This window comes from Typopeltis vanoorti, chromosome 11 (assembly GCF_054136105.1).
Source record: "Typopeltis vanoorti isolate ZY-2024b chromosome 11, IOZ_Tvanoo_1.0, whole genome shotgun sequence".
Classification (NCBI taxonomy): domain Eukaryota; kingdom Metazoa; phylum Arthropoda; class Arachnida; order Uropygi; family Thelyphonidae; genus Typopeltis; species Typopeltis vanoorti.
In genome coordinates, this window is record NC_143559.1 from 101,332,355 (window position 1) to 101,359,818 (window position 27,464).

The 27,464-nt window shown below is 36.8% G+C and overlaps 1 protein-coding gene across 1 annotated transcript in view; it reads right to left on the reverse strand.

The window, feature by feature from the left end:
• LOC150101877 (serine/threonine-protein kinase ATR-like) overlaps positions 1-25,643 on the reverse strand; it is an 860,597-nt gene extending 834,954 nt beyond the window's left edge. Inside the window, exons 1-2 of the mRNA XM_090399924.1 lie at positions 25,520-25,643; positions 7,838-8,008 (exon numbers count right to left, since the gene is read on the reverse strand). Coding sequence (XP_090256050.1) covers positions 7,838-8,008; positions 25,520-25,643 — 295 coding nt within the window. The remainder of the gene's footprint in view (positions 1-7,837; positions 8,009-25,519) is intronic.
• Between the last annotated feature and the right edge of the window lie 1,821 nt (positions 25,644-27,464).

A 27,464-nucleotide genomic window follows, 5' to 3' on the forward strand; every position in this document is an offset into this window, starting at 1 on the left:
TCAAAACTTATGTACCGTTGTACATAATGAACAGCGTGTTGCAGCACATTCTGGTGTAACATGTAAGCAGTCATTGTCCATGAAGTTTAATTTTGCATGTGAGTAAGTGTTTGTCTTTTCATTATCGTAAGTCTAAATTTTGCTAATTTTTATTTTAAAGATTTAATTTGGCCCAATGGAGAAAAAAAAACACTAAAGAAAAGCAATTTCTTTGGAAATGAAAATTGCAATTTTAGATCGATTTGCAAAAGGAGAGGGATCTATGGTGATTGGTAAACATTTTAATTTAGGCAAATCTACTATAAGAGCAATTAAAAAGAATGAAGTTGCAATAAGAAAATCTATCATTTCTGGCACAAAACTAAGTGCCAAATTATCATCATACTCAAAGATGCTTTATTAGAAAAAATGGAACGAGTGCTCATAATTTGGATTGAAGAATTAACTCAAAGAAGAATTCCTATAAGTGGTTATTTAATTAAACAAAAATCTCTTCGGTTTTATGGACAGATGAAGCAATTGGATCCATCTACTTCCGCTTCCCAGGTTAATAAAGAATTTCCGACTAGCAAAGGATAGCTAATTGGGTTTTTAAAAAGGAATGCACTTCATAACGTTAAGATTAAAGGCGATATTGCAGCAGCAGCCAAAAATTTTCAAAAGAAGTTAGTCAAAATTATTGAAGATGGTAACTATTGTCCTGATCAAGTGTTTAACTCTGACAAAACAGGACTGTTTTGGAAGAAAATGCTAGTCAAACTTACATTGCAAAGTCTGAGAAAAAAGCAAGTGGGTTTAAAGCAAGCAAGGATCACGTAACATTGTTACTTTGTAGCAATGCATCAGGGGATCAAATATTGAAACCCCTTCTAGTAAATCGATCTCTAAGACCACATGCTCTAAAACAGCTGCCGGTACATTAGATGGCTAATACAAAGGCTTGGGTAACAACTACTGTATTTACTGAAATGGTTCAATAATTGCTTTGTACCAGAAGTGGAAACATGTGAAGCAAAAAAGCTCTCAATTTTAAAGTTTTATTAATTGTTGACAATACACCAAGTCATCTGCATTTAGAACATCCAAATGTGCAGGTAGTGTTTTTTCCACCCAATACAAAAAGCATTATTCAGCCATTCGATCAAGGTAATTGCTATTTTTAAAAAATATTACGTTAAGCACACTTTTCAATTTATATTGGATAAACTAGAAAATGAATCATTAACAGTAATTGTCGTTCAGAAAAAATTTCTATTTTAGACTGCTTAAATCATGTTGTATCTGCTATTGTTGAAATAAGACCACAAACTTTAAATGCCTGCTGGAAAGCAGCTTGGCCTGGATGTGTTGCAAACAGTGCAACCATTCAAACATCTACATTATCGGCTGAAATCATTACTTTGGCACATGAAATTGGTGGAGAAGGTTTTGATACATTTAGCCAGAATGATGTAGATGAATTGCTTGTGGATAATGCCTTAAGTGACGATGATATTATTGGATATCAATTAACTTTAGATATCGTCGAAGATCCAGAAAAAGATAGTGAAGCGGAAGAAAAACCTGTCCCCCTCACTGCAAATATAATTCGAGGAGGTCTTGAACTGTGCAATAAATTGGAAAATCATTTTCTTGTTAATGACACAAATTCTGAATGAGCCTTTAAATTCCAATGTGAGTTGAAGAACTGTATGTCTTGATATCGCAAGCTGTACAAAAAATTAGTAAAATCATCATCGCAAAGTTTAATCACTGATTACACTGTCAGAAGAAAAAAATCAGCACAGAATGAGGGTGAAGCTAATTCTGTTTGTGAAGACTGATGTGCTGACTATCTCTTCTGGTGATGAAAGTAATTTCGCACCAATTCGCAAACGTTGCCGAATATTGTCTAATAGAGATGATAATTCTGATGAAAAAATGTAAAAAAAATTGTTACTTTTCAATAAAATTAAATGAATAAAGCTTTATAACAAACTTTGGCATTCTTATTTTCCTGAATTTTTTTTAAACTTTTTAATGCGATTTTAGTTTTACTTTAATTCATTGCTTCGGTTTTATGCAGTTTTAGAAAATTATGGAACGTATCTCTAATTTTTCAACGTAAGTTAGGTCTTGTGTGCGATTTTTTATATGCATCTACTGCATAAAAAGATACCCGACTGTGTGTGTGTGTGTGTGTGTGTGTGTATTCCTTTTCTTTTGCTTGAAACCTCATTGAGATTATTCTAGAAGAAACTGGTCTTACATCAAAATTTTTCAGTTTAAGAGACATTTTTCGGTGATTAGTGCTACACTTTCTCCATGATGGTTATCATTTCTTCCTGAGAAGAATTTTTGAAGAATTTTTAAACTGCTTGCATTTTTAAAGTCAATTTTCCCCACATCTGTCCAGTGAGTTTCTGCAACTCCCCCTATTTTCCATTTAAACAGTTCAAGCTCTCTCTCTATTCAGGTTTGTATAGTGTTCTGATATTGATTGTTGAAACATTATATATGCAATTTGCATTCCACATAGCTGTCTTCACACCTACTCTATGTGGACTTGAGTTAGGTGCATTGGCTTCCTTGTACATGGTAGCATTATTTCTACTTTCTCTCTCTATTCAGGTTTGTATAGTGTTCTGATATTGATTGTTGAAACATTATATATGCAATTTGCATTCCACATAGCTGTCTTCACACCTACTCTTTGTGGACTTGATTTAGGTGCATTGGCTTCCTTGTACATGGTAGCATTATTTCTACTTTTTCTATTTGCTAGCTGATCCATCTTCAAAGATTTTAGACAATTCATGCAGCTTGTTTGCTGCTCCTATGATGCATATGTTAATTTGGGTAGAGCACAGACCCTGAGGGAAGTAGGCTGCTCCTAACCTGGGGTACAGATGCTTTTTGCAGTTGTCCTAACATGGGAGACAGATGCTGCATTCACAAGTAACCCTCAGCTGGGACCCTTTCTAGGTACTGACAGCCAGAGCCAGCTGAGCCCATGTTATTTATAGAGGTATTGTTGGATTGTGATAGAGTGGAATTTTAGGAACTCTTATCTTATCACAATCTAACATGCGTTTCCAAACAAAAAAGGAATATAAATACAGGTGATTGTCTCTGAGTATAAAATTATTGCTATGTAAATATATCAAGCAAATTTTGCTACGAAAGATTAAATAAGTGTACATTTTGTACCATTCACAAATGAGTTAAAATCAATAATGAAAGTGTAAACCTTTAGTAGAGTTTTATAAAGTAATATGTATTAGTAGATATAGAATGTTAGCACAAATTCAACATGGGGGAGGGGTGAAGTCCAAAGGTCACGGACAGTGACGTGAGGGAGTGGCTCGCCCCAAGCAAACAGCGTGACGTCAGCGCACGTGCGATAGCGGAGAAGGCTGGACACTGTGACGTAAGACCACATGAGTGTGTTGGCTGGACATCGCGAAATGCGAGAAACACCGAGAAAAAAGAGGGAAATATAAGGGTCATGCACCCCTGAAAAAAGGCTTTTTGTTCCTGGATCTCCTAGTGTTCGTCTCTCACGGTGGTGAAGGGTGGCAGTGCCTCCATACCGGAGGATTCCGATAAAGGCAGCAGCGGAACTCAGCGGTCGTATCTCCACAGAAGAAATAAGCACGGCAGTCCATAGAAAGCCAGATTCTGGTAAACCATTGACGCAATACAGAACAAAAGGGCAGATAAGTAGACTTTATTTGTATTTCACTGAATGTGAATGAGAGATATGTGCCACGTTGATAGAGCAGAAAAGGGAACATTAATGATATTGATCAAGACTGTTGCTACTGTTTAGAGAGGGTTGCCTTAAGTCTTACTGTCTACCACTGTGATAAAGTTCCTTAATATGTTATAAGTTATGAATATGTCTAGAGTGAGGAATTGCTAATTTATAAAGGGATTGTAAAAGATATAAATGCTATCTTGTGTGGTTTGACAGAACTACTGAGAAATAGAAAGATTGTGATAATCATGCATGATTAAGGTATTTAAGAGTATAAATAAGATTCTTGCTTTAGAGAATTACAGCATAATCAGTCATAAGAATATTTGTAGTATTGTAATATTTTAACTCTATCCTGACTGCCATTAACTCCCTTAAGATGGGAATTAAGCTAATAGTATTGAATGTACATAATTTTGATATATAATAAACCTTGCTTTTGTATCTAAGACTATCTGTGATTTCTGGAATCCAATGCACCTCTTATAAAAATAATACAAACCTATGCGGAAGACTAGAAAGAAGTAAAGTTGGCCATGTCTGCAAAGTTGCTAGGTATCATTTAAGTACTGTCCTGAGATCACCTCTTGATTGATAATACTGTTAATCTAATAGCGCTAAGTAATGCAGCGAAATATAAATTTTCTTGGCGTTTTACGAGAGGTAAATCTCAGACACTCTGATACTCTGGTGTTGCCTCGATCTCGAGGAGATTCCATTGTCCCTCAGAGGTACCACGTGATACCCGTATGAAATTTTGATGGGGAACTGACCCAAAGACTAAAGAATAGTTATAGTAGTAGAAAGTTGACACAACAGTATGCTCTTCAGGTTTTTCCACATCCATCATCATTGAAAAGTTTACTACCAAATATATGGTCTTACAAAGGGCTCAACTCTGAGGGGTAGATTCTTTTGTATGGAGAGTAGTTGGTGAGATGAATGCACTTCCTAACAGTGTGGCAAATGTGGACAAAATGAATAAGTTTAAACCATAGCTCGATGGGCTCTGTGCATGACGGTGTGTACTTCCAGCTATAAGTCTTAACCACATGGAAGTCTGGTGAATAACAATATGTGGTTTCTAATAATGCCATACAATATCTTGAATCTTGTATCATAGGTATCAAGAATAAGTATTAAAGAGCCCAGCTAAAGAATCAAACTTCCTCCTGATAATATACAGCTCATATTACACAAATCATCTATAGAAAGATTAACAAGTGGGTTAGAAGGTTTTTGGGAGATATTTCTTTCAGTCTGAACCTTCAGTATTCTGAAAAAGGAGTTCAAAGTACATGTTCAGCTGGGCACTGAAATGGAGCAGAGTTAAGGGGAAGAGAGGGTATAACTGGATTAGACCAGCAAATCATCTGCAATCTGATAAACCAGTGGAATGCACTGATTTATCATATTACAAATTAGATTACTGGCTTGATCAAATCATGTATAAATGTCCTCAGGTAGATTCCCAATGAATTACCTTTAATACACAAAGCACAGTGCAAAAGTAATGCTTCCTATGTTCTCAGAAAATATATTTTATTTAACAATGAAACTTGTATAAGAATTAATCCTCCGTCTTTCGTGAGCCTTCTGTCAATTTTCAACATCTCCATTATTCTCTCTATACACTTTTGCCAATGCTGAGTGAGACATGTGCTGACCTCATAAGTCATTATTCCAATGTCAGAGCTCTTCATGAACAGCTGTTTCAGCACCTCGTCATAAGCAAAATGGTATTCTAGTGCATCCTGCAAAGGACCAAACAGGTGGTAGCTAGAGGATACCAGATCTGGGTTATGGACAGGATGAGGAAGATCAGACAGCCAAATGTTGCACTGCATTCCTTTTATTATAGAAATGCTTTTCAACTTGATTAGAAATTAAATTATACTAGCCAAGAAATTATATTCTTGTTTAATCCTTTATCCATGGGCAAGCAAACAAGGTTTGCATGTGACAACTAATCTCCTTGTACACAGATCAATATATTTCATATCAATTGCCTTAGTATCCCATAATGCAAAGCACTTCCTTTCAGAAGTGTATATTGCTATGCATTATCTTCTGGGTCTGGTTAGTGAACCTTCCTGTAATGCATAGCAATATCCGTCTGAAAGAAAGCATGCTTTCATTATAGATTACTAAGGCAACTGAGGTGAAGTCATCAGCCTCTATATACAAGTAGCTTAGTCAAAGATACTTCATGTGCAAATATTGTTCGCTTATACTTAGATAAAGAAGTAAACAAGAATATAAAGTCTGGCAAGTATAATTTAATTGCATTCCTCTCCTTTTGAGCAAGTGATGTGAGGTTGAGCATTCTCATGGCAACAGAGGACTTCCATGACAATGAAATGATGCTCTGTTTCTGTGTTTCTGGTCAAACTCTACAGGTGCATTTTTTTTTTTTTTTAATTTCTGTGACATCTTGAAGTATCATTCTTAATTAATCATTGTGCCTCTCTCCAAAAGTTCCACAAGCAAGAAACCCATCTTTTTTTTTTTCCTTCCCAAGAACACAGATGCCATGACTTTCGACATGGAGGGCTGTCTTTTAAATTTCTTCTTGTGTGATGAAATCATGCCATTTAAATAACTTTCGCTCTGTTTCAGTCAATGGTGAACCCATGTTTCATTGCTTGTAATTATGCACCATAAGCTTCCCCCCCCCCTGCACACACCGTTATCATAGCACTGGAACAGTTCCATACAGATGAATTTCTGGGTTTCTTTTTTGTTCATCACTAAGCATTTCAGGACCTACTGTATTGTAACTGAAGTTGTTAATGATGGCCTTCAATATTGGTTTACCAATACTAACTGAATTTTTCCAATACAACTATTCACAAACTGGAAGCAACCATCCTCCTTGATCAACACATTGGTGCTTCTTTTGTTGTCCATCATCAATGACACTGCTAACGTTGCTTCATGGCTTATCTCTGACCTGGGTTTCACCAATCTAAAAGTGCTCACATCAACAGTATAGCCTCTGTACACATTTTTCAAACAGGTATGAATTTCCATCAGACTCGTTGTTGTTTATTATTTTAACGGTATAATAGAACACAGAAACTAAGTAAATAATTAATTTATTAACTGGTATTATAATCAGCATCTTCAGAGCACAAAAACACTGTTTGTCACAATACGCGAGAATAAAACAACATGGTGTACTTAAACAAAATTGTAGCAGCAACACAAAGACTAGAGTCCTGATTTTGGCGCCCTCTATCTGAAAAAAAAAAAAAAAAAAAAAAAAAAAAAAAAACGCTATCATATATTACTAGAGTCCTAGAAAAGTGCTAGTTTTTTCTTAATATGACTGTCTCCCAGATCTTCAGCAAGTTAATACAGCCATATTTGTTGAGATTTGGAGTGTGTTTTAGGGCTTCTGTCACCTCTAAGAACAATCTCTCTGATTTATATGGGTTTCTGTGTAGTACTTTTGTGTTTTTCCAGTTGATCCTGTGTGCAGGGGTATCCAGAGCATGGTCTGCTAGGCCCGACTTCCCATAATGATAATTCCGGACGTATCGTTTATGTTCGCTGATGCGGATATTCACAGTTCTTCCTGTTTGACCGTAGTAGGCTTGATTGCATGAGCAGGGTACTTGGTAGACTCCTGGATGTGATAAAGGAGGAATGCTGTCCTTGGGTGAGCGGATGAGGGTGGCTAATTTGCTACATGGTCTGAATGTAGTGCGTAGTTTATGTTTATTGAGAATTCTTGAGATCTTTTCTTGAGATTATACCGTTAAAATAATAAACAACATGTTCGACAAACACACAAGTCTGTCCACACATTTCCATCAGACTCATTCTCAGCAATAAAAAATTTAATCATCACTCTCTGCTCTGTATATACATAACATATAACAGCTGCCATTTTGAACTATTTGTAAGGTACGATCATATGACCAATCATAGCTCCACTCATGATGGAACTACAGGCTACCAATCTCCATCAGTAACATGTAAAGCTTTCTTAGGCATTACTTTCATACGATCATACCATCCCTCATATGTACATAAACACACACACACACACAATCTGAAAGCATGTATTACATAATTCAAGTATCATTTTACCTTCTGAAAGTTGAAACATTTGATTTATTAACCTACGAAAGGCCAAGGGATCTCTTGTTTTAATTAGCTGTAACAAATCTACAAGTAGATCTATGCAGATGCCATGTATTTCAGTGATGGAAGTATTACTGAGGAGAACAATCACTCTTGTTATCAGCCATTCTGTGAAAGCTTTAAAACAAAAATAAACAATATATATAACAAGGAATCTATTAATAATTGCTATAAAATATAAACAAAACTTCATGCAATTTAATGAATTAAGTTTTAATTAAAATTATTTCAGATTAAATTTACTAAATTGTTAAAAATTGAACAAGATGATGTCAATAAACTTTTTTTTTACTGATGCGCATTTATTTTGTCCATGCCTATTTAAAACCACATATATTAAATTTACAAGGTTATTTCCATGTTAGGTTTAAATGTTCATTTAAACATTTCTGGTTTCTTTTCAGTATATTCACTTATTCTGGCAAAAACCATTCTAGTTTTTCCCCAAACTACCAAAACTCATTCACTTATCTCTAAAATTATTTACTTATCTCTAAAATATGACAAAAGAAATTATAATACAAAATAAACATTTAATTAAATAACTATATAAACATATTATTTACATTAGGAATTATAAGAGAATAAACTTTCTCTCTTACACTCACCAGGTTGAATTTAAATTCAGGAATTGAAAAATTCCAACAATAAACAAAACAGAGGAAACAAATTCCTTTAGCAATCCTATTCAGAGTTAAACAACCATTGGATTTTAATCACTTCCAATAAAAGAATCTCCTACTCTAGCTCAAAATTAGCACTCCTTTATAAAATAAGTAACACACCCTTCCTCTGTAGCTTGAGTACAAATTATCTTCAGAAATATTTACCTCACTCAAAAAAGTTAAACATGAAGAGAAAATACTTAGTGCAAACTGTTTGCCCTACAGTTCTAAAAACACGATCTTCATTACATATATTCAGTTCCTATCCTTAACTGAATAATAATGTTCTTCTTGTCTTCAGTATTCTGTAATATACTTTCATTTAGAAGAAACACAAACTTTTTGCTTGAGATGAAATGTTTCATCTTCATGTCATTTGTTGACAGGAACAAACACTGTTATTTAAATAAATAGTAGAAAAAAGTTCTAGAACTTGCTTACTTCAAACTTGAGCTACTGTTATTTCTTACATCAAAAACTGTATATGGTTGGTTAAGTTTTCTTCAGTCCCTTGAGAATATTGCTGTACTTTATTTTGGGACTAAAGTTTGAGTAAAATCACTTCTGAAACAATATAATATCAGAGCACAATTTCCATGTAACACAGTGCAAAACACCACCTCATGTTGCAGTGTTGCTGCCAAGGTGTGAGAGTGATGAAATAAAAAGAAGAGGAGATATTGCAAATGTTATGATGAAGTTGTATAAGAAATACTGTAAGGAAATGTAAATGAATATTCATTGCATCAAAGTTTGGAATGAATTTTGATGAAAGGAAGGAATTTTTAAGAATTAATTACAATTTAATTGGTTACTTGTTTTGCATTTAAAGCATCTATTGATACAGAATAAAGTGAATAAGCAAAAAGTAGGAGGCAGTTGTTAGGAAAACATTTGTTTGGGTTTGCTTTAATAATACAGCAGTTACTGATTTCTGTATATGTGACATTAATGAGAAGGGAAATTGTGCATGGGGCACTATCCAGAAGAAATAGGAATGGATTTCTCTTGTGTTTTAGTGGTGCACTCAGGATTTAATCTTGGGGGGGGGGGGGAGTTGAGTATATGATTTGAGAATACACACTATGCATCACATACGACCTATGACTGAGCATTGCAATGATCGCTAATTCATAAGTAGTACAGAAACAGAAATAGAAGACACAACACAACATAAATAAAAAAATGAATTTTAATTAGGAAAAGAGTTTTGGAAAATTTTCTAGTGTTTTTTTTTTTTTTTTTTTTTTTTTTTTTTATATTTGGGAGGGGGCAGAGCCGCTTCCCCTCCCTCAGGGTACATCATTGGTTGTAATGATGATTGTTGGGGAAAGTTATGCTTGGTTACAACAACAGAAGAGATTTTTGATAATCTTAAAACAAATCACACTTTGCATGTGTGCAAATGCTTGGAGTATCGGGAACAAATCTGACAAAATTGTTGAATTCAGCCTCAAATTTTTGGAATAATTGATCATTACCACTAATCCCACTAACACACAAGAGAAATCCATTCTCTCTCTTTTGGACAGTGTCCTATGCACAATTTCCATTCTTATTAATGTCACATGTGCAGAAATCATTAACTGCTGTATTATTAACAGCAAAAACTCAAGCAACTGCTTCCTAACAACTGCCTCCCTCTTTTTGCTTATTTACTTTAGTATGTTTCGACAAGGTAGAGGAAATAGAAAAGGAGGTTGTCTGTTAATGATAGCAGACAAGTTGTATCTACTGAAACTGGTGTGAAAATGAAGGATTGGCAGTAACATTAATGATATTTTATGTGAAATTAAGATAAGTGGGATAGATGTATGGTCGGATGTTTGTACAAGCCAAAAGATGAAACAGAAATGTTTCAACAAATAAACATAATTCAATTACCTTTCCTTAAATGTTAATTTTCTTCATCTTCAATCCAGCCTTCCTAACAGTGAAGTCATCTTCCTCGGACATTTCAATGTTCACAACACCAGCTGGCTGCATACAACTGCATGGATCAAGCAGGTAGAGAAGCTGAGACATTTGCAATCATAAATGATCTCACACAAACTGTTCACATACTAATCAAAATACTAGACAACCCCAAACCACTCCCCCAAATACCCTGGATCTCTTCCTTACTAGAAATCCATCTAAGTATGCAGTGAATATTGTTTGTCCTCTAGTCAGATCAGACCACAATCTAATCCAGATCTCTTCCCCATTGAGCAACATTCTTGTATGGCATTACAAGAAAGCCAAGTGGGATGATCTTCACAACTTCTATGCCTCATTTCTTTAGTCAGATTACTGTTCCCAGCAGACAAACCTATGTACAGGATGAATCATTGAAATAATTCTTATTGGTATGGAAACATTTATTCCTCACTCCACCCTAAATTCCTGTCTTGAATCTATGCGTGCTGTACAAAAGAAGAATCAGGCATACTGCATCTGGCTTGAATCCAAAACTCCATCTTCCTATACTTCTTACACCAAAGCCCAGAACAGCTGCAAGAAAATTATTGCCACATCAAAAACTGACTTTGAGAGAGAAAGCTAAAAGAAGAAACTTGAATACTTTGGCCATAACTTCTTCCCAACATTACTTTCACTACTATCACACCCAGATGACAATTACCTCATCTCCCCACAGAAAAAGCCAACCTCCTGTCTTCCTACATCTCCTCCAATTCTTGCATAGCTGATCATGATAAATGTCCCCAACCATTCGAAACACTCAACATTGCATTTGACCTTTGGCCAGAAAGAGATCAAAAAATTTTGCTCAAGTTGGATACCAAAGTCTCCTGGGCCCCAATGGCATTCCTTCGAAATTAACACATATAGAACCAATTCCTAAGAAGGGCAACAAATCATTACCTTCAAACTAATGTTGAATTTCTATCACCTGAATTCTTTCTAAATAGAAAGAACCATCAACACCGAACTTCTATACTACCTTCAAAACCCTCGTCTAACAAATGACTGATAGCATGGATTTTGTCACTGTCAATCAACAGGAGATCTACAAACCTATGTCACCATTTCTGGACAAACACCATAGAAAGGTTTGGCAAATCTCAAATGGTTGCCCTTGATATCTCCAAGGCCTTTGGTTGAGTTTGGTACAAAGGCCTATTATGTAAACTCCCATCATTCAATCAGCCTCCCATGACGTCTGCAATTGTGTAGCCAGCTTTCTGACTGGATGCTCACTTCGAGTGATAGTGGACAGTTTCTTATCTTCTATCGATACAACTACTGCTGCTGGAGTCCCACAAGGCTCTATTATTCTTTCACCCACCCTCTTCCTTCTGTACATAAATGATCCCAGCTGACTGCCAATCTGGTACTCCGTTTTGCTGATGACAGCACACTGCTTTCCTCCTTTTCACATTTGTCAAACCTTGCAAAACACAAATTACCACAACATGGAGAAATTTTATATATACTATTTTAAATTTTGATCTTCAAAACATTCATTAATGGGGTTTGGATAATCTTGTCAATGTCAGTACTAGCAAAAAAACAGCTCTGCATTATTTTCCATAAAAAAGAACCATTTTCTCCTAGCCTTAACCTTGACAATACCCAAATATCTATTCAAGATGAGATTTAACATTTTTGAGATAACTCTAACCTCCAATCTCTCCTGGCACAAACATATCACAAATACTATCACCTCTGCAGCCAAAAAAATTAGGTTTTTCTCTTTCACTCACATTACTTTAACTCCAAACAGTTCCTACCCATATACAAATCACAAATCCATCTGATTAAAAATTAAAATCCATATTGAATACTTCTCTGAGGTGGTGCCCCTAAGAGCGCCCTAAAAATACTGAATTCTATATAGAAAAGGGCAGTTAGATTGATTGATGACCCTTCTCTCACTAATTACTTTCATACAGGCACTCAGTTATGCAACCTGAATTTTCTATAAATGCTGCTATGGCTGCTGTTCATCAAACTGGCATCAATAATTCCCCAACCCACTGTCAAATCCATCTAAATGTATCCAGCAACCAATCAACACCCTTTCACAGTTCAACTCCTCCTCTACAAATTTCTCCTCCACTTCATTCATCACTTCTACTGCTGATCTCTGGTACAATCTGCCATTTCATGTCCCAAGGAATACAATCCACAGCTTTTCAAGTGAAATGTAGACAAGTTCCTTATTGCCTCTCCACAGTTAACCAACTTCTCGTAGATGGATTCTCCATGATTGTCTTTTGTCATATTTCCCATGATGTTCCTTTGTCATATTTCCCACAATTTTCCTCTGTTATATTTTCTCTTGATTTCCTTTGTTATGTTATTTCCTATAATTTCTTTTACCTTTTCATGATTTAATGTTTTGTTTCTAGCAATTTCTTTTGTTTCATGGGAATGAAGTCTGGGGAGTGGAGTAATTTTGCTTAAATTCACTACAGCAAACTTTGTACTATAATAAACTATGTCTCCAGTCCCTAGGGATTGGTTATAGTGATCAGCTAATGAACATGTACACCAATTTGAAGAGTGGATAGCTTATGTATCTAAAATAGATCAAAACATAAAAGCACAGATTTTTACTTGTGGACGTCTAATTTATGAGGGTGGATCCATAAGTTTCCAGCCTGACTAACTTTTAGAGGCGATAGAAAGAAAGCAATTGTGTCACTTTTCAACATAATCTCCCTTACTTCAACACACTTTTCACATTTTTGAATTAACATTTTTATGCCTTTGAAAAAAGTTTTTTTTTTTTTTGTCTGTAAAACAACCTAAAATTGCATCTTTCACCTCAATGTCATCTGCAAATTTTCTTGCTTGAAGTTCTTTCTTCAGTTTCAGGGAGAGGGAGTAGTCACTGGGTGCTAGATCTGGGCTGTAGAGTGGGTGTTCAATCTCCTGGAAGTCACAGTCCTTCACTGCAGCCTTCCCAACAATAGCCATATGGACTGGAGCATTGTGGTGAAGCAAGCAAAAACTATGACTCAGCATTCCTCATCTCTTCCCCTTAGCATTACACAGTTTGTGCAGGAGTGAAGCATAATATTCAGCATTCACAGTGATATTCCTTTCCTTGAAGTCAATCGAGAATTTCCCAGCAATCCCAAAAGATTGTTGCCATGATCTTCTTGGTGAACTGAATTACCTTGGCTTTTCTTGGTGGTGCTTCGCCTGGTTTGTGCCACTCCATGGACTCCCTTTTGGAAAGAAGATAATAATAAAGGACCATGGATTCCAGCACTCCATTCTCTCCAATTCCCTTGGCAAAGTTCTAAAAACTGCAGGGACAGGTCACATGATGCTCCTTCTGAACTGTAGACAAAAGTAAGGGCACCCACCTTGCACTGACCATCATGTGAACCATCTCGTGAATGATGCGAAAAATGGTTGTTATAGAAAGCCCCAACCTTGCTGAGATTTGAGTTTCAGCCATCTGTCATTAAGCAGTTCCTCCTAAACAAGAAAGACATTTTCCTCAGTCATCGCTTCCACTGGCTGACTATCACAAGGATCATCTTCCTCATGATGGTCGAGAGGCAAAACTGTTTAGCCCATTCCTTCACGGTGGAACATGAAGGAGAAGCTTCCCCATAAACACCAACCAACTGCTGTTTGATAACACTTGGATAAAGCCTTTCTTTGATGAAAAACTTTATCACAGCACAGTACTCAATTTTTAACATTACAGCCACTTAGCGTGGCATGTATTAGTCAAATGAGTGCCTTCAACTGAATGACGCAGGGAGAGAGTTGAAACTGGTACACTAAGCTCCCCATAGATGGTGCTATCTGTCATGAATGGAGTTTTAAAATTGGCACAAATTTTGTATGTCAGGTGGAAAACTTTTGGAAATGTGAAATTATCATAAATAATGTCTATCAAATATCATGAGTGACTGAAACAACATCTTCAGGGATTATCCAGGCTAATGCCCATTAACACAACAAATGCATTAATCAGGTCAGTTCAACATATTCTCAACATCAGTAGTGCCACTTCATCCCAGCTGCAAGTCATGTCTATTATCATTATCTATTGTACACAGTTCTACGAAGTTATGCGTAATATCAATGAAACGTGCAATGCACTGCTAGGAAAGGTCAAAAGACACCCACACAGGCAAGGTGCATCATGCCATGCAATGAGTCATGTGCTTGTAGCCAGTATAAATTGGATGAGTATGATGCTCCCAAGTCAGTGCAACTGTGTCTGGGTGAAATGGTGGCGAGAAGGGAACTAATGGAGTTTGAAACAGGCATTGTGATAGGATGCCATGTTGCAGGCCAATCTGTTCGGCAAACTGGGCTATCCCAGGTTAACAATCAGTGATATCATGCTGAGATTGAAGCACAAGGAGTCAACTGCAAGTGCTACTTGCAGTGGATGACCCACCACACACTCACAGAATTGTGACTGTAGGGTGCAATGAAAGATAACATGTAAAAACCGCCATTCAGCCAACACGCTGAATGCAGAGTTCCAGGTATTGACCAGATCATGCAAAAACATTCAGAACTGAGGCTCACAACATGGGTTTCTATGATAGAACCACAATATGCAAGCCCCACATTACCCAAACCAACATGCAGTGTCATCTTCAGTGGCATAAAAAAACTCCCTGTGCTTCAATCTCAGCATGATATCAATGATTGTTGACCTGGGATAGCCCAGTTTGCCAAACAGATTGACTTGCAGTATGGCACCCTATCACAATGCCTGTTTCAAACTCCATTAGTTCCCTTCTCGCTACCATTTCACCCAGACACAACTTGGGAGCATCATATTCGTACAGTAGAACATGGAGCGATGAATCACGCTATACCCTCTACCAAGCAGATGGATGGGTGTGAGTGTAGTAGATGTCTGGTGAATGTATCTTACCAGAATAAGTAACTACAATTATGAAATTTGGAGGTAGTGGTGTGATGGTACAGTCCTGTTTTTTCTGGTTTGGCCTCAGACCTCTGTTTGTGGTGCCACGAACATTGAACTCCGAGAGGTATCTGAGCATTCTGGACAATACAATGCTTCCTACTTTGTGGTGTTTCGCACTGTCTCTTTCAATAAGACAGTGCACTGTCATAAAGCTGCTGCTACAACTGCGTGGTTTGTGGACATGAACGTCACCACACTTGACTGTCCTCCAAAGAGCCCTGACTCAACCCTAATGAACATCTGTCAGATAATCTGGAGCATCAAGTCAGGTCAAAGGACATTTGTCCCACAACAGTACAGGACCTCATTAAATGCCTACGAAAAGAATGGCCCAGAAATCCCATTGATCATTATTGTATACTTGTGGGAAGTATGATCCATAGGATTGTTGCAGAATCATAGCAAAAGAAGGTCCTACATCTTTCATGTAAGATGTAGGACCTCGCACTACGGTATCCGTTGACTTCATTCTAAGCAGCATATATGTCTCCAATAAAACACAATCTTATGAAAAAATACCAGATGTTTGCAATTAGTATTCTGCTTTGTTTTTATTACTCTAATTTAAGCATTTTAAATCTGATATCTGCTAAGGCCTTCCCCACCCCTATAGGGAGTAGGCGAGGCTGTTTTAGCCATAGCTTTTGAAGACTGAATGGGAAGTTCAATTTCGACCACTAGCCAATCAGATAGCTGGCTAGTGTAAATCTCTTCACTAATTGTAAATTGCATCCAGTGAAGAGATGACTGACAAGTGCCACCATCTCATGGTCACTAATCCTAACACTATATTTTCGTAGACAGGCTTATACGTTGGTTATGCATTTCTAAATCACTTAGGGAATTGAAACAACGTAGATCCGAATATAAATTAAATTATACTTTAATAAATATTTCCGATATTTCGGCAATGTCACATTGCCATTTTCAAAAGGAACTTACAAAAAGGCAGTTGCACACAGGCACTAACAATACAGTAACTGAGAATGAAGATATGAAGCTATCGTTCTCCTAGAAGTCCTGATGGCGCCCTCTGGCAGGCTAAGTAGGCGTTCTTGGCCGTTGGGCTGAAGGTGCCTCGGATGTAGGGAATGGTGATGGATTTAGAGTAATCTTTTTTGTGGAGGGGGGGGGCTGTGGTTTGTAGGTTTTACTATTTATTACGATTTGGCCACATGGCTCTGAAACACTCCTCTCCTTCCTTACACACTTAAAAACCAACACGCCAGAATCAAATTCACTCTGGAAAAAGAGGAAAACAACTGCCTCCCTTTCCTAGACACACTAGTCACCCGCCAGCCTGATGGAACTTTGGTTTTCTCAGTTTACAGAAAACCCACCCATACAGGCAGATACATCCACCAACAATTCCCCCCCACCACCACCACCACAACAATATGGAGTGGTAAAAACACTATACAACAGGGCTAAACTAATCTGGTCTAACGACATAGCCCTTAACAGTGAACTAAATCACATCCTCAACACTTTCTCAGCCAATGGCTACACCCCCAAAAAAATCCAAAAAATATTAAAACCTACAAACCACAGCCCCCCTCCACAAAAAAGATTACTCTAAATCCATCACCATTCCCTACATCCGAGGCACCTCAGAAAAAATTACCAAAATTCTAAAAAAACATGACCTCACCTCCTGTTACAGGCCTTACAGAAAATTGGCATCCCTTATCCGCTCTACCAAAGACCAACCACTTCCCCTAGACCTACCTGGTATATACCAGGTCCCTTGCAGTTGTAAACTGTCATACTTTGGCCAAACAAGCAGGACAGCGAATATCAGAATTTCTGAACACAAGGACTACATCCGGTTTTACAAGTATAGCCATTCTGGTCTTGCAGACCATGCTCAGGATACTCGCCACAGAATACGGTGGAAGAAAGCTACAGTAATACACCGGAGCAAATATAAATTCGAAAGATTATTTATAGAATCAGCCTCTGCCCTAAGAGACTCTCCAAACCTCAACAAATTTGGTTGTATGCGACTGCCCCAAATTTGGGAGGCATACATCAACAGACCTTCAGCCCAACGGCCAAGAACGCCTACTTAGCCAGGCAGAGGGCACCATCAGGACTTATAGGAGAACGATAGCTTCATATCTTCATTCTCAGTTACTGTATTGTTAGTGCCTGTGTGCAACTACCTTTTTGTAAGTTCCTTTTGAAAATGACAATGTGACATTGCCGAAATATCAGAAATATTTATTAAAGTATAATTTAATTTATATTCGGATCTACGTTGTTTCAATTCCCTAAGTGATTTAGAAATAACACTATATTTATTGTCTGAAATAGTGCGAGTTCAATTTTCTTGAATTTATGGGAGGAAAAACCAGTTTCCACGAGAAAAAACCTGCTTGCCCATGCTAGAGATCAACTAACTTGGGAACAAAACCTATTAAGAATCATCAACTATATTATTATACAGCCATCAGCAGAGAGTACAAAGACTCATTGCAAGAGGCACATTAAACATTTCACCAACATTTAACCACCATTTGCATAGTACATGATCATATTGACAAAGCACTCACAAGTGATTCTGGCAACTGATTACACTCATTCACCACCCTCCAAGCAAAAAAAAAGCACACTCTTGATAATCATATTCTTTCTCAATTTTCAGAGATTATCCCTTCCTATAATAACTTGATAATGAAATATCAGTGATATTAGAATAACACCAAACTTCCTAAAAAGAAATATCTACAACCAGTGTGTACTCTCAACAATGACCTATGGTAGCAAAACCTGATGTCTGACTGAAAAAAAAAACCTCTTGAGAAAATGAAAACAACACAAAGAAACAAGAACCATTTTGAGAATAACCCCAGTTAGAGAGATAATACTTGGATAAGGAGGCAAACAAAGGTAATGGACACTAACTTAGTAATAAAAGGCAACAAATGGCACTGGAGAGGACATGTGAATGACAACAGAATGCACACTAAGAACTGGTTATCAGAAACCAGGTAGACCAGTGGTAAGATGGGACAATGAGATATTGGACATTTATGGTGTAGAGATGGACAAGACTCGCTAAAATGGAAGCAGCATGGAGAGGCATTTGTCCAGCAGTGGACTGAAGAAAATTATTGATAATGATGATCCCTTTCTAAAAAACTTTTCATTTTTATTTATTTTTACTGTGCATCAAATAATTTTAATAACCCACAAATCTTCAATCTATCCTTATAAAAGCATACCATGAACAAGCTACTATTTTGGTCACTTACCTCTAGACCAGATCTGTGTGCAGTAGTCCAGAGACTGCATCAAAGAGGTATAACTTATCTCTGCTTGTCAGTGTGTTTTCAATAACTGTGTAATTCTGATAGCCATTTCAGCCACTTTGCATTATGACCAACAAACTTCAACTCCTTGGCCATCAGTATACACATCAAATCTCTAGCCTCAATTTGCTACAGTTTGGTAATTTTTTTATTCCAAAATGCATCTGCCAGCAGAGTCAACTGATAACTATTTTATTTTGCCCATAATGTCGGACCTTTTCAATCAACCGGCAAGATTTCTGCATCATCCTCATTAACTATTTCTCTACTCACTTTTATATCAGCAAATAAATTAATATTTGCCCTCAAATCATTTCTATATCATTAATGTGCGAGTTAAACAGCAGTAGCCCGCGCATAGAGCACTATAGTATACTGCTAATCACCCAACTTCTCCTGGACTCTATCCTTCCATAAACTACTCACTGATCAGCCACCCTCTTATCTACATTAAGTTTCATATCAATACTCATTTCTTCCAATTTGTGTAACAGTTCCAGGTGGTATCCTGTGAATTGCCTAACTAAACTCCTGCAGTATTGTCCTTTCATCCAATTCAGCTGCCACTGTATTATAAAAAAAGTGAGTAAATTACTGAGGCATGACCTACTCTTCACAAAACCATGCTTATCCCATACTATACATCATATTCCTATCTGCCCATTCAAGAAGTTTGCCTTAACCAACTTCTCCAATACCTTAGCCACCACTCTTGAGATGTTGATTGGTCTGTAATCTGTCTTAGATCCTCTTTTATATAATGGAATTATTTCTTTTGCCTTCCACTCCCTCAGGATCATACCACATATCAGACTTAAACAGTCTGGTCAGAGGAATGCCAATTCCCTAGCACATTCTTGCAATATGTGGCCTGGTTGGCCGAGTGGTTAGTATATCTGTTCTCCAGCCAAAAGGCTGTGGGTTCGAATCCCACCATGGGCATGGATGTTTGTGATTGTCTGTGAAAATACTAGTGGTGATAGCCAGTAAATGACGCTGGTGTAGAAAATTATTGATAATGATGATCCCTTTCTAAAAAACTTTTCATTTTTATTTATTTTTACTGTGCATCAAATAATTTTAATAACTCACAAATCTTCAATCTATCCTTATAAAAGCATACCATGAACAAGCTACTATTTTGGTCACTTGCCTCTAGACCAGATCTGTGTGCAGTAGTCCAGAGACTGCATCAAAGAAGTATAACTTATCTCTGCTTGTCAGTGTGTTTTCAATAACTGTGTAATTCTGATAGCCATTTCAGCCACTTTGCATTATGACCAACAGCTAGGGTGCCCTCCCTCGATGAGTCTTAGGACTCCCTGGAGGTGGTGTAATAATAATAATATGCAAGCTGATATTTCATCTAATTCTATAACTGCATAGGCATGAAGATTCTACAATATCCTAAACACCTCTAGTTTGTCACCTATTAACACATCAGCCACTGTCACATCTATTGCTGCAATATCTCCACCTGAATGACACACACACACACACACACACACATCCCTTGCAAAGTGATCATTAAGAAATTCAGCTATTCTGTCTGCTTTTACCATCAGTATTCATTAGTTATCCTAATAAAGTCATTCTTCCACATATTCACCACAATTAATAAGAGAACTCTGAGAATTTGTTTGGCTCGGTCAACTAACTTCCTCATACCTTTTGATTTCATGTTCTTTACCATGTTACTTCACCCTCTTCATAGGCTCTGTACTGCTCACAAGCTTGCTAATTACCTTTCTTTTTAAATTCCCTTAACAAGCTTTTCTTTTTTTGAAGCTCCTGCTTAACCACCCAATAGTCATGGTAAATGAAATATATCAACCCTCTTACGCTCTGCTCTCCAGCCAAAAGGCTGTGGGTTCGAATCCTGCTGTGGGCATGGATGTTTGTGATTGTCTATGGAAATACTAGTGGTAGAGGTTGGCGGTAGATGCTGTTGGTGTAGTTGCGGTCAGTTGGTGGATTGCGAATGGTGGAGACTGAGTTGTTGAGTAGGTGCTCTCCCTCGATGAGTCCTTGGACTCCCTGGATGTGACAAATAATAATCTTAAAGTTCATAACCATGTTAGTTCAATGGTATAGTGCATGATTCACATCCATGTTTTGAATGACAGAAAAATGTCATGGCCAGTAGGGTGGTTAATAATGCTACTCATTCATTTAATTTCCATCTGATTTATCTTCCTGACTCTAGATATGTAGTCTAATATTACTTTCTTCAAACATCTTGACCATAATGGAGAAAGTCATCAATTGCCAACTCCTCTGCTATTTACGAGGGTGGTCTGAAAAGTACTCAGCCTCGACCATAGATGGCAATATTATCAGCAAGATTTTTTTTTCCTAAGTTGGTACATCTGTCATAAGCATCCATGTGAAATTGAAGGTCATTCTATAAGTAGTTTGTTTTATACAGCTGTCTGAAGCAAAAGTATTGTCTGTATCCCTTGAAATGGATAAAATTGGGTATTGTGCAGTTATAAAATTCTTTGTAAAAGAAGGTTTAATGCAAAAGAAATTCATTTGAAGTTCATAAACATTTATGGGCACTCTTATTCATTTTCGACAATTAAGAAATGGGCTACCAAGTTTAAACGTGGCCGTACCAGCCTTGAAGATGATCCACGTGAAGGACATCCAAAAAAGTGTAACAACACTAGAAATCATTGATCAAGTGCATGATATGGTATTGGAAGACGGCCAGTCAAAGTACATGAAATTGCTGAGACTATAGGCATTTCAAAAGAACGTGTAGGATATATTTTGCATGAAGAATTGCATATGAAAAATCTTTGTGCAAGATGGGTGCGACGACACTTGCCATAGCAGGTCAAAACGCACTCACATGAAAATCTCTGAACAGTGCTTGGATCACTTTAACAAGAATAAAACTAATTTTGTGCATCGATTTATTACCACTTACCACTGGATTAGAATTGGATTCACCATTACACACCAGAATCCAGTGGTAAGCTATAAGGGGCTCGTGCGAACACTTTGTTAAATTTTTCTCAAATTTGAGAGCCCCTTGTTCTTCTTGTTTAATAATCTTGTAGAACTAGAAAATACCACTGGAATGTATACATGCTACTATAATTGCTACTTTAAATTCATATGGATTTTCTGATAACTATATAAAAAATCATTTCCTTGCATTTTGTTCTGATGGAGCTAGTGTAATGTCAGGAAACAAATCAGGTGTTGCAATCAAACTTCTACAAAAATTTCCCAATGTTGTGATTTGGCATTACGCTCATCGTTTACACTTAGCATTAGATGATTCGATAAAAAAAACATTAAAGAAATAAATCATTTTGAAATATTTATGGATAAATTATATGCTTTTTATCACCAATCACCAAAAAATCAACGAGAATTAAATACGATTGCAAAAGACCTTGTTATAGAAATTTTAAAGATCGGCAGTGTGTTTGGACCACGATGGGTAGCTTGCAGTTTACGAACGGCTCTTGCTTTGTGGAGAAATTACCTAGCTTCCATGCAAACATTTTGCATCAAACGATAAATATAAGGGCTTTTTAAACCAACTTCTCAATTTGGAATTTTTAAAAGATCTAGCATTAATGATTGATATCCTACAGGAATTATCATATCTGTCAGAAACTCTACAAAGTGCAATATAAGTATTATAAGGGCTAAGTTAGGTTTTTTTTTTTTTTTTTTTTTTGCTCGACAATACGAGCCCTTTGTTAAAATTTTCATAGCTCACCACTGCCAGAATCCAAACAGGAGTCAAAACAGTGGACAGAAGCCAGTTGTTTAGTGCCAAAGAAGACAAAGTCGATTCCATCAGAGGGTCACGGCATCGATGTTTTGGGAAGCTAAAGGCATTTTGTTTATTAATTATCTTGAAAAGGGTAAAACAATAACCAAGGAATATTATTCCAATCTTTTAACCAGACTAGACGAAAAAATTCATGAGAAAAGGCCCAGTTTGCAGAAGAAAAAAATCATCTTTCATCAGGACAATATACCTGCCCACAAAAGGGTTTTGGCAATGGGAAAATTTAGGGATCTGCATTATGAATTATTGGAACATCCACCCTATTCCCCAGGTTTGGCTGTCTCTGACTTCTATCTCTTCCCAAAACTAAAACTCTTCCTCGCTGGTCAGCGTTTTTCTTCAAATCATGAGGTGGTTGCAGTTGTAGAGGGGTATTTTGCAGATCTTACTGAGAACCACTACAGGGATGGGATAATGGCACACCTCGCAGAGGTCCACCAATTAATCAGCAACCACTAGTACAGATTCTGTTATTCATGATCCACAGCTGACCTCATAGCTTACATCACTCACTACTGGACATGTGCCATGGAAAGGTTCAGAGAAACTTTTGCTGTTTGACATTTCCAGAGCTTTAGACCATGTGTGGTACATAGCCTGCTTGACAAATTGCAAATCTTTGGTCTCACTGTGACCCTCTATAATTGGGTAAACAGTTCTTAGCAGTTATGGTAGATGGTTCCCTCTCCTCGAGCTTCGCTATCAATGCTGGAGTACCATAAGGCTCTGTCTTATCACCTACTCTCTTTCTGTTCATAAATAACTTAATCACCACTAATCCTATCCACAGCTTGGCAGACAATAGTACTCTCCATGCATCATACTCATTTAATAAACATTCTATTAAATGAGTATGATGAAACATTCTATTAAATGGTATGTAAACATTCTGGGCAATACACTGCTTTAGTTTGTGGCATTTCAATGGAACTGACCATTGTCTCTGTCAGCAAGACAATAACACTGGGTCACAAGGCTTCTGCTGTAACTATGTCGCTTGTTGACATGAACATCACCACACTTGACTGGCCTCCACAGAGCCCTGATCTCGATCCTATTAAACATCCCTTGACCTCATCTGACAGGAGCATCAGATGAAGTCAAGGGCTGTCCACCTCACAATCCAGATCCATATTACATGCCTACAACAGGGATCAATAGGATCAATTTCCATTGATCCCTACTGTACACTTATGGAAAATATCCCTCTAGGATTGCTGAGGTCATCATAGCAAAAGGAGGTCCCACATCTTATTAAGGTGGGTGTCATGGCTGTTTGTTCCTCACACTATGGTGTCTATTAACTTCTTTCCAAGGATTGTATTTTGTCCGGTTAACTCCTATTCTGATACCAAACAGTCTCAAATGCTGTTGTTTCCCTGTCTATCCTCCTAATGAGCTCCTACTCTTTCTGGCTGCAATTTCATCTGCTATAATCAGTAACACTCCATCTCTCTCTCTCAAGCCTGTTCTATTCTCCCTGAAAATAGTAGATCCCTCATGTTCTATTCCAGTAACAATAATCTTCTGTCAACCATGAAAGCAATGGTGACTACTTTTGGTGAAGAATAACTAACCAATGTCAAAAATTCCTCCAACCTGTTCTGGATACTCATGGAATTAGTATATATCAAGTGCAGTAGGCCCCACAATTATTCTTAGTCTGTGTACTGACTATCGTACTCAAATTCATCATCACCTGAAGAACTATATTCAGCATTATTTGATTTCTCACACTCACTCACTTTAATGGTAATTGTATACACACACTCACCTGCTTCTAACACCTATTAATAATCTTAAAAGATACAGATATCTCCAAGTAATTTCTTACAAGAATGGAGCAGCACAAAGCAACTTCCAATAACAAAATTATAAAACATAATCAACACACACACACAGATTCCGATCACTTTTTTTTCCTTGAGATTTTTGAACTGATGTTTTTACCTTTCCTTGAAAGTCTAAAACTGCCACATAACAGAACTCCAGCCTGATCAACGAATGCCACAGAAGTTTTCATATACCACTCATTTTCTTCAATATTATGAACCACAGCAAAGGATGTTTCACGTTTCAGATTATTTCACATCACTGATTTTTAACCAAGTAGACAGTGACTGAATCCTACTATGGAATAGATGTTTATCAGTAATATTAAGTAGTATTAAGAGATTATTTTCATTATGTAGTGTGATATAGCTTAAAGGGCCACAGTAGTCTTGGAGTACAAAGCTACTGCAAGCCTTATAGAGCAGGAGTCCCTAATTATCTAACAGTAGTCTATTTACTTTTCACAGCAGATTTATCATTAAAAAATTCCAACTGCCACATCACACAAAACAAAAATGCTGATCTACAATGTAAGCAAAACTTACCAACAAAAGGCCAAATGGAGAATGTATATAATTTTAATCCTAATTTATATATCAAAACAAAGTATTACAGATTTTGTGTAAGAAGTCACCTTCAAAAATATTCATATACATTTACATAAAGATGAAGTAGATTTAATTTCCAAGACTGAGCAATAGATCTTATTTAAAATTACTGAACAAAAAATAAATAAAATTTTATGAAATAAATCTGATGTCACTGTTTTAAAATTCAAGTGGAATTAAAAATCCTGCATGCCTGCATAACAAAGTTACGAAAATGTGTTCCTTGTGATTTAATAAATCACAAAGAACACAATTCTGTTCATTTAAAAAGAATTTTGTTAAATAGCAAAATTCTTTTCTTTTAAATTATTACAAAATATCGGATAAATCAAGTTTTATCAAAACAAAAATAACAAGTGATAAAATCTTGTTGCTGTAACCCTTTTTGCAATAAATACATGGCTACAATATAAATTTCACTTTGTTTTTTAATTAATACAAAGATTAATTTTGTCAGTACTACTATACATACCCAAGGATAACAAATTATGCTTTTCCACAGACAAAGGAATGTCTCTTACAGGTCCTGATGACTCCTGATCAAGTTCCAAAGAAAATGGAATTCCCAAAGCAAAGATCAGAGGAAATTCTTTCATACAATGCCAAACACAATTTAGTAATTTCTGAGACAAAGCAAAGTATTTCTGCTGATTATCTGTCACTAAAAAAAATAATAATAATAAATAAATAAATACACACACAACACAGTGTGTGTGTGTTTATTTATAAAACTTTATATTATTTATAAATAATAGTAACTATTTTCTACTCAAATTAAAAATGAAATAACATCAATTCTTAACCCTGAATACTGCTGATCTATTTTATTTTTGCTGTGCTTTGTCATAAAAAATAAATTATATCCAACCACACTAAAATAACCTAAGCAGCCATATAAATACTGCAATTTATAAGACACAGATAAAGTTGACCTCGTTTCTTTGTCTCATTACACACCAAAACAGCAAAAAATTCAACTTACTTCTGAAGTGCATTACACATATTAACAAAATGATAAGAGGCGATAAGAAAATTATAAATATATAGTAATTTTAATGAAGTTTTATCACATGAACTTTATGCAACTACTAAGGGCTCTGTCCATACAACGTCAGGTGACTAACTCCATGCAAAATTTCAGCTGCTTATTTGCTCACATAGCTACACACACATTACTTATACAGGGTGGTTCAAAATTCCACGTACAAACTTTGAGGGGAGGTAGAGAACATCAAAATCAACCATTCTTCCAGAAAGGTCCGATACTTCTGGAAGTCCAGTCAGGGTGGTAACAGGTATGGGCTGACTAAACAGCCAATGACGATACCTGCCCATACATTAATGGAGAAGCATTGTTGTGCAGCATGTCATCGCACAGCATGTGGGTTCTCATGGGCCCACACATGAGCAGTGTGGTGATTGAAGACCCCCTCGCAGGTAAATGAAGCTTCATCCGTGAACAAAACAGAAGTTGAAAAATCCAGGTCTACGGCACTTTTCTGCAGAAACCAATGTGTGAATCCCACATGTCGAGGATAATCTTCGGCCATCAGTAACTGGACACGTTGCAGATGAAATGGATGCAAGGACTCAGAGTGCAAAACGTGCAATACTCTGGATCGAGATACTCCTATAACAGAGGCAATGGCACGTGTGCTTGTCTCTGGATTGTTGTCCATCACATGCAACACCTCCACTTCCATGGCGGGATTTCGCATCGATCGTGGCCACCCACTATCATGCCTGCGATCCCTGAATGATTCATAGTCACACAAATTCTGATGCAAATGCGCAAACATTTGGTGATGCAGTACACGTCTATTTGGGTACCTTTCGCGATACATTCATATAGTGGCTAGTCTATTACCATCAGGCTAACCCATAAACGAGGTGCATGTCTGCCATCTCAGCATTCGTAAAATGACACATGTTCTTCATACGATGTCGAAAGCTTGAACTAGGAATCCCCAATTGCTCACCTGGAGCGCTGCCGAATAGCATCACCTATCACTTTTGGGTGATGTTTCCAGTCATGCTTTCCTATGTGAATATGGTTGATTTTGATGTTCTCTACCTCCCCCTCAAAGTTTGTACGTGGAATTTTGAACCACCCTATATATGTAATGCTATTGATATTATTATCGAAACATAGATGCAATATTATGAGGTTCTATTTTGAATATAATTCCAACAAAACATTTGAAGAATAGCACCACACAGATATACACAACAAACTGGGATATAAGCATTAAATCACTCTGAGTGGAGTAAGAAGGTCACTTAACTCACAGTATTATATTACTTATAATTAATATACAGGTAATGGACTAAAAACGAAAACACTGAGCTATTGTGTGTCTATGATGCACCAAACACAGATGCAACTGATATGCAAATGTACTCCTGACATTCCTAGG